This window comes from Triturus cristatus, chromosome 1_2, assembly GCF_964204655.1.
Source record: "Triturus cristatus chromosome 1_2, aTriCri1.1, whole genome shotgun sequence".
Classification (NCBI taxonomy): domain Eukaryota; kingdom Metazoa; phylum Chordata; class Amphibia; order Caudata; family Salamandridae; genus Triturus; species Triturus cristatus.
In genome coordinates this window covers 368,467,984-368,477,020 of record NC_140580.1, presented here as the reverse complement: position 1 = coordinate 368,477,020, position 9,037 = coordinate 368,467,984, and the positions used below count along the sequence as shown (strand labels likewise).

General features: G+C 41.1%; 1 protein-coding gene across 3 annotated transcripts in view; it reads right to left on the bottom strand.

Moving 5' to 3' along the window:
• Positions 1–4,214: 4,214 nt before the first annotated feature.
• The window catches only part of LOC146867379 (ras-GEF domain-containing family member 1A), a 130,943-nt gene continuing 126,120 nt past the window's right edge, over positions 4,215–9,037 (bottom strand). For 2 of the 3 annotated variants that reach the window (XM_085604725.1, XM_085604731.1), the window contains exon 13: positions 4,215–8,119. In XM_085604725.1, the coding sequence (XP_085460851.1) occupies positions 8,095–8,119 (25 nt within the window). In that variant the 3' untranslated portion in view covers positions 4,215–8,094. The remainder of the gene's footprint in view (positions 8,120–9,037) is intronic. The other variant, XM_085604740.1, reaches the window with a different exon arrangement.

Below are 9,037 nucleotides of genomic sequence, written 5' to 3'. Positions count from 1 at the left end.
AGGAAACAGCTGAAGACCTGGTCATTTTCACCAATAAGTTACTGAGCGATACCCAAGATATCCCCTTAGGCTGATGGCCGCCCTGGTCTTGATCCATTTAGCGCTATGACACCTTTGGGTATTGCGTGCTTTAAAAAATTACTTCATTCAGTCTCTCTATTTGGTCTTCCAGCAATTACTCTTGCCTGCTGAAAATGACTCTCCATTCCACAACTCGCCTATTTTCAGACCAAAAAGAAAACATTTTCATCAAAATCTCGCCCATACTGAAAGACCTACTGTGGCTTTCACTAGAGGCATGGATCAAATTCACAATTGGTTGCATTACCTTCAAACACTTCAGATGGGCCAGCCCAGTTATCTCTCAGATTTACTGAAAATATCAGGTGAATTTGAGCAATACTGTAGCAAATCCCCCCTCCTGTTAGAACATTTAATATTCAAATTATCTTTAGCTCCAAAACAGATTTCTGTGGTGCCGCTCCCACATTTTGAAACTCCTCATCTGACAAAGTTTGGTGCCTTACATACTTGCCTTTAGGAAGCACCTTAAGAATTTTCTTTTTAAAAAACCACTTCATGTCAAACACTTAACAGATAGAACGAACCAATGCTCTCTACCCCCTCCCCCCCCCGCTTCTCTCAGCAGAGTGGGCTACTGCTACCCTTATCATTCCTCTACTCACTAATATTCACTGAAAACTAGATGGCAGGATTATGCAAAGTGTGCATTTACAGCAGTGATTCTCAAAGTACGCCCGGGGGCCGCATGCGGCCATCCTGACATTTGCATGCAGCCCCCCCCCCTGGTCTACAGCAGGACTGGGCTGCTGTTTACTCTAGTTGGCACTAACATTAAAACATGGTAAATAAACCGGCAAGCATTTATTTGAAGGTTAAATGAAGTGAAAGAACTGAAGTATCCAGGCGGTCCTGCACAACTTAACTTTAGCTTCATTTTTAAAGATATCTTGCAGCAAAAGTGTATAAATGTGATTATAGGCTCTTCAAAATTAAGGGCATCTTATATATGATAATGAAGAAAAAGGAAGGAAAGTACAATAAAACAATTGTCTTGAGTCACACAGTTTGGTAAAGTGGGGAATCTGAGATTATGAACAGGTTTTCTGGTTTCGCTAGCTGTATATCTTTGCTTTCTCTACACCCACCTTACCACAAACACCCCATCCTATCCCCCAAAACTCACCTCAGACCACCATCCTGCTGGCATCAGTGTGGCTCTTGTCACATTGCAGACCAAACATCTTGGCACCAGGAAAATGTTTGCGAGTGCCCATGATCTACAGCAATGCATGCTCGTAACATAGGGTCTGATTACAAAGGTAAACTTAGACGCTTAGTCTAAACTTAGCCCAAACATCTAAATTCACAATTTTGGGAATTCACAAAGGGCAAATAATGCTTCAAGTTCTTCAAGTGCAGTGTCGATACCTAACATCATCCAAACATGGGGGCAAGGAGTTGCTACATGGCTGAACCTGGAACTACTTCTCGGGCCATTAATACTGCCAGAGTTGTTCGTAATTTGTAATCCAAATTGGGTAAATGCCTCCTTTCAAGTAATCAGTTAGAATGCATGCATTTAGTTAGCACACATATGTTTCTTTTAAGTTTCTCCAATTTATCAAGGAGTATTTGTGAGCTGTTTTTTGCAAAAGAAGGCAACATAAAACTTAGAAGTGAGACTCTACTGATAATTTTGTTGTTGTATTCATCCAAATAGTTCGGCGTTTCTCTTGAACTCATACTTCCTTTGAAAAATGAGAGTTTGTAACAATGAACAAAATCAGGTAAAAATACTATTTATATTTAAAGCTCTCGCAGTCAGGCGACTGTGCATTAAGTAAGGGGGAAAAACCAAACCACAGGAGCAGCCCATAATCCAAGATTGGACAGGGGTACAGTAAACTTAAAGCAACAAAGTCTAACCAGGTGTCATCATGTATGTTAATTTGATAATGCTGTATAGTTAGAAATAAACCTATCCTGAGATTATTACTATGAAGAAAATTAAGGGAAGAGACCATATATTTACAAAGTTGAATAAGAGACATAAACTGGAGTTAAGAAAATCATTAAGGGCCTGATTAGGAGTTTGGCGGTATGGCGCTGGGTCCGTCCCACTGCCGCACCGCCGAACCTGTAGTCAGGCTGCCTGACAGATTAGGAGTTTCTTCCTGTCTGGCAGGTTATTTTTTGGGCGTTTCCATGGCGGTGCCTCTAAAAATGGGCACCGCAATGGGAACATCAAAAACAGTTCCTGCCCGGCAGGGACTGAAAATTCCATGCTTTGAAGAAACTGGGGTGCATGCATACAGGAGGGCACATGTTGTGCCCCCCCCCCTGCATGCACCCCAAGGTGCAGAGGCACAAGGGGTCCCCATAGAGCCCCTTTGTTTCCTCTCTTCCAGGGTTTTCATGGAGGAGGAACCGCCATGAAAACCATGGCGGAGAGGAAACTCCTGATAGGTTTAGCTGGACCGCTGCATCCCGCCGGCATGGATTCCTCGTGATCGCAGCAACACCTCCAGGGAACGGTGATTCCCTGGAGGCTGCGGTGGGGAAAACTAACAGGACGGGAGACCGCCGCTGCCCCGCCCAGAGTCTAGTGATCTGTGGACTGCCAGACTCATAATTGGGCCCCAAGTGCTAAAACGTTAAGGGGACCACACTGTGCTAGAGTGCTCAAACTTGAAGGTGACCACATGGTGCTGGTGAAATAAAAAAAAAGTACAGCCAGAGAAAAGTGATAATGTATTTCACGCTGCTCTATCTGCTATCCAGTTTCAAGCTAGGTTTTTTTTTTAACGGAGTTTTATGTAGCGCAAACTTGACCTGAAGGTATCGGCTATCAGAGCGCTTTACATAGCACCAGTTGCGTTACACGAGGACACATTCATTTGTGTAAGGCACGGTGAGATTAAGTGATTTGCCCAGAATCACAGGATGTTCACCATCATTGCCGAGCCTCGAACCCAGTTCCCCAGATTCGAGGTTACCTCTGGGAACACATTCCTTTGTAAAGAGATATAGGGGCAGATTTGCTAACTTTTTATCTAATGCAGCAAGGCAACTTCCTGCGCTGGGTTGTGGAAAATAGAGCAGAAATGTGCCATATCTACTAAGATATGATGCACTTCTGATCTCTCATAGTGCTAGCTTACTTCAGCCTGCCTAGCACTAATGCAGGCCCCCTTGCACAATAGTGCAAAGGTGCCTGCATTATAGATGTTGGACAGTTTTTTTATGGAAGAAGAGATGCCTTTGTGACAGAAACAATCCTTAATATAATTTTCCTCTTTCTATGTGTGCTGCACTGACCCAAGTTTACTTTAGTAAATCTGGGATTGAATCAAAATAGGGAATTTCCATCCTCCACCCATGTAATGCCTACCAGACAAGGGGTAATGCAAGGTAGCGCAAAGCGCAGTGTTATTCTACGACTTAAAGCGAGACAAACCACACATTTTGATTTGTGTGCCTTTATTAATTTCACTTCAGCACTGGCACTGGCTTTTGTCAACTTGTGTGACACAAGGACAGTGCAAATGCATGGCAAATCTGGCCTGTAATTTCCAGTAGCTGTGATTAAAAATGGAGCTGAACGATGGGACTAGGGTTAGACTAAAGTGCCTTTATTTCAAATGCCTTGAATATGTCGATTCATAATCCTATTAAAAACAGAGGCAAGCTATATTGCATTTGGTTAGAATAGACTCTGACACCAAACACTTTTAAATGTGCACTTTGTATATATGCCTAAATATACATTTCCCTGCAACAGTGTCACTCGTGGAGATTGGGCAAGTTATGTGTTACTGAGTAACAATTTGCAGGTTCAAGAATCGCCTTCAATACTTCTGCAACTTCAAATGGTCAACAAACCTGTCTTCTGCAACAAAGAGCACATTCTCACTATGAGTAAAGGTAATATTTTGTGTTTTTATTTTTAAGCTGTGATTCTACTGGTCATTTAATTGTACCCCAAAATTAAAAAAAAAAACTATAAACACATATAAACAACTGAGAAAGTTCACACGGCGAATTTGTTAGATCAAATTCTGCATTTTCAAGGATGTTTTCAAACTTTACTGACAGAGAAACGACTCTTCATTGCTGGAAACTAACTGGAAAGAGGAAGGAGGCTCGGCTTCTTTGCCATGCTTGGAAGAAACTATTAGCAGACACTTGTCTTGAACTAATTCAATGTTTTATTATGCAAGCACATCCAGTCAAAACACAGAAAAATCATCTGCTTTATGGTACAGCTAATAGTCAACAGTTCACTGCAGAACAACAAAAGAATGAAGATTTTCAGAGTGTGCAAGAAACACAAAGATTGATACTGGAATGCAAACTGCTTTCGCTTCAAGTAACATACGGAGAGTGTGGGTGAGCTGCTGCACAGTCAGATAAGAAAGCTTTTAGCAGGAACACATTGTACAGTGTTCTAAAAGTACATTTCAAATATATAATTTCTACCATTAGAAGCTTTGCTTTTTAAAAAAATAACAAAAAAATGTCAAGTATACACACACAAAGCTGATATACAATCCCTTTTTTGTAGTGTCCCCAGGTGTCCAATATCTAGCATGAACACTTAGAGATGAAAGTGCAAAAAAACACTGTAATAATACAGTACGCATATTTGTAAGCTCACCGACTGCCGGCACAGGAACATTCTAGCAGCAGTGTTCGAATCAGAGCCAGCCTGTATTCTGAACTGTTGCCATTGGCAACTGCCTTTCCTTGCCTCCATCTCTTCTATTTACATCAGGGCAGAGCAGCATCTTTGTATTAGCATCCTTTTGTTGCTATGGAAACTGGTTACCAACCCCCCCCCCCCCCGCTAATCCAGAATCAACTCGTTTTAATATATTTGTAGTGAAATAACAGAAATGCAAGGATTATTCCATTACAAAAGTCTTTTAGAAGTCTAACCATGGTGAAAGTATGGAGTGGGATTTTGGGTTTCGTCCTGGGATATATACCTCTGTCATTCTTGGCTCTCTCCATGGAGGAAGTAAGATTTGGGTGATAATCACATTTAAGCCAATGGAGATCAATTTTTGGAAGGTGGTGTAGATTTAGTAGGAAAGTGATGCCACATACGTGTATAGGACATTTCCACTAGCCTATGCCCAATCTTTGATTTGGGATTAATGTACTTATACATTTTTACGGTACCCAACAGAAGACTGTTGGTTGATCAGAAGCCCTTTCAGAATGTACTGGGATATCACGCTGGTTTACAAATGGTTGCAGAAAACCGCTCATATTTTATTTATTAAATTACGCTCTAGTGTCTGGGGTGCACCGTTTCATTGAAGCTTAGTTAGGACTGCTGAACTTTAGCCTTCTGAGCATTGGAAGCCTACTTTTGATGTTCTTTAGAACATAAAGTGTTCTGTAAATATGCAATTCTTATTCCCAGTTCATGAAGCAGATCAAAGGATACATCTAAAGCTGATGCATCATCGAATCCACCATTTTATGCCAGGCAATCCTCAGTATTATGGCGGGACGATGATTGCAAATGATTACGTTGGTAAATCGGGCCCTCCTGTGTCCCTGTGTGTGAAATGCAGAGCTGGGATGCCCTATGGTAATTTAGGATTTCCTGACAGGACGACACCTCTGACATGCCTGCAGGCTGAGGCACAGCCTGAAATGTTAAAGACAGACTTCGCCTGCAATTTATTAAAAAAAAAAAATAATAATAATAATAATAAAAGGGCTTACTAGTCAGCATGTCGTTCTAATCCAAATTTAGGAATTAGAGCAGGAGATCTTGTATAATTTCTCATAGGTCCAGTTTAATAAATGCCTTTCTTTTGATATCATATGCACTGTATTGTAAAGCTATGGATCAATGAGCTACTTGAGCCAGTCTATCGTCGCTCACACGTTTTGGGTGTCCCAAGTTAGAGTAACTTTACATACAGGAATTTACAACTCAAAAATTGGATGAATGTGGAAATATTTTTGGACTTGTAACCACATTTGCAAACAATGCTCTAGAATAATACGTCATCAGCGTGGAGGTGGAGCCTAGAGTGATATTTAATAAAAAATGCCCAAGAAAGGACGATGGGTTCAGAGGGTGGTTTTCTCTAATCCTTTTTCTGGTCTTCTAGATATACTGTGATCTTGTTTGTAGCACAGCTTCGCGGTGCCTACAGTTCTTGACACAACAGAAGAATTTCATGTACTTATATGAGCGATGTCAGCGACATACGCAAAATGGGGAGAATATATGTGGTTGGGTCATGTAGATGGATATTATTGCACTTATTGGCAAGGCTCTAAGCACCGCATGTACTGGCCATAGTGGCAGAACACAAAGATTTTTTTTTAATCTTTAGGTGCCGCTCACCCTTCAGTCTAGAGTGGTATTCCAGACACCTCCATCAATGCTGAAATGGGATCAGAAGGGATCTAGAACACCACAATTAACAAGTCAGAGGGCCACATGCCCAAGACCATGCAAAAGCCTCCACTCACAAGCATAGGCATAATGAAAATAAATGACCCTCTTTGCTAGAACATGTGGGCTGCATTAACACAAGATGTATTCCTAATGTTCTGTGCGGTTGCTAAGAAAACCATGGAAATATCTTACACACCCTCATCCCCAACAGCACTCCATCAAGAATTCTATACGAGTTGACAACTTTGCACAGTATAGATTTCTCAAAAGAAAAGGCAAGTCAACAAATACGTCAAAATAATAAACACCAGTCAGAAAACCCTGTTGATATACACTTTTCACAAGTAGTGATAAAAAAGGATGCTCGACGTTCCACAGTAATTTCCCCAAGTATGAATCAAAACAAAAGATTTCAGAAAGAAATTACTACAGACCACCTCTCCACCAACCTTACAGAACCCAAATGTGTTCCTTTTGAGGACCCCCAGCTTTTACATTCGTAAAAACATTTTGGAAGGGCATCATATCTAGGGATGTAGTGAATCATCCCTGGGACTTAAAGAAGAGCATAGGTTTGGTAAACCCCCACCCTACGCCCTTTTTGTTTGGGAAGTGTCAGTCTAACTCTTAAGGCAGCTTATGGAGTGACATTGAAATGGTAATTTTGGTGGTAGCCCTCTAACTGAGGGTAGATCAGGGGTCTCCAACCAGTAGCTTGTGAGCTACTGCACGTCTCCAGCTACCTCCGAGTAGCTCACCTGTGTGCATCCCAGCTTATTAAACTAGAAAGCTTTTGCTTGGTTGAATAATTATACATATAAAAAAATTGAATTTATACAGCACTAATAATTTTAATATCTATCAATGCATTTCATCGAACATAAGTAGCTCTCAGTACAGAAAAGGTTGGAGACACCTGGAATAAAGATGCATGGTAAATTGTAGGGGCTACCAGTTCAACAGAGAAACCCACCCCTGGCAAGCCAAAGAATAATGTTGGCAATGAAACTGTAGATTTCACTTTACTTAAATATCTGCTTCTCCACGATCATCGTCTCCCTAGACAGGAAAGATCCTCTCGATTCGTATCTGACGTGACATTTCAGACTGCCCAATTGTTGTGGTTGCTGTTCCCCTAGATGTCCAGGAGGGGGTGATCACATACTCTCTTTGGATAGATGCGTGTCCTTTTCCCGGAATGGCCGCTCTTAGCTGGTCTGATCCTCTTAATTCTTCACTTAAATGAACGTTCAACAAAACTGGAGGAGAGCTTGCAGAAATTGCAGTCCAAAGTTATGTACCTTTGGCCACAGTCTTCGGCTTTCAGAACAGTAAGTCAAGAGCTTCTTACCCATGATGCCGCTCTTCGGTCACAAAATGGGCCCTGCCCTTTAATTTAACAAACAAAAAAACACAAATTAAGAGTTTCTCTTCTTCATTCTGGTCTTAAGTGCCGAAAATCTGACGCATGAAATATATATCTTTATATATATAGCTATAGCATTATTTTGTTCTTTTTTTTCTCCATCATAAAAAATTATTTACAAAACCCTACTCAACCAGTGAGGCTGGGTTCACTTCAAAGTTTATCTTTTAGGAGCAAAAAATATTTCTTCCATGTGCTTTCTTCTCTCGTCGAAGAGTCAGGACCTATTCAGTAGGCTCGTCCTGTAAACAGAAAGATAAAATGGAGTCAGATTTGCTGCATAAGTAACATTTTCACGGCATAGTTCTCGACACCTACTCAAGACGGGCTTCGTATCCTTGAAAAAATGTAGCTTGATGCCATTCAATCAATGACCACTAGATGGCACTGCTACAGCAGTTTAGGCTTGTATTCTGCTAGCCAAGTCTCACTACAGTATACTTCACAATTATTTCATTTCACTTCGAGCTTTTTTAGAGTAGGGAAAAATCAAAGAGTAGAGCTATAAGTGCCGTTATGAAATCAAAATTATGGGTACAGATGATTATTTTCACCCACAGCCCCTTTCGAGAGGGCTCATTTTTAGCGCAGCATTGCTTCACGCACATTCCCATATTGGTTCTCGAGCAGAGACAGCCATTGCGGAACACCTGGCGACTCACGAGTTAGAAAATGTAAACTGCATTAGAGCAGGGCAATTGGGCGCGCATGCTGGGCAATCCAGAAACGAGTCTTAACTAGTATTTACACGGATAGTCTAGTAAATGCAATGGTCATTCGATGCAAATGTCTTTTTTTTGCATGGCTTGTTGACCAATTGTCAGTGCAAGCTAGCCTAAGGCTGGTACAAAAGTGCCTATAACGGGTGCAATCTTGTTCACTTTTTATGGACTAAATTTGTGGTAACGCTGCACTCCAGTTATAAAAGCATTGGCAAAGCCAATTGATCGGTCATTGGCTGCAAGCATTTTTGGTTCTGTCAACAGTTCGTCTTCCTATGGTTTGCATAAAACTTTATCTTTGGGGAACTGCCAGACGCTCACCTGTATAAAAAAATGCCTTGCAGCATAAATTATACTTTCGGTTCTTAAAAGCACGCCCTGCCATGCTTGTTTATAAACAGGGCTCCCTGTTTTATGGTATTTATTTTTTGGACATTT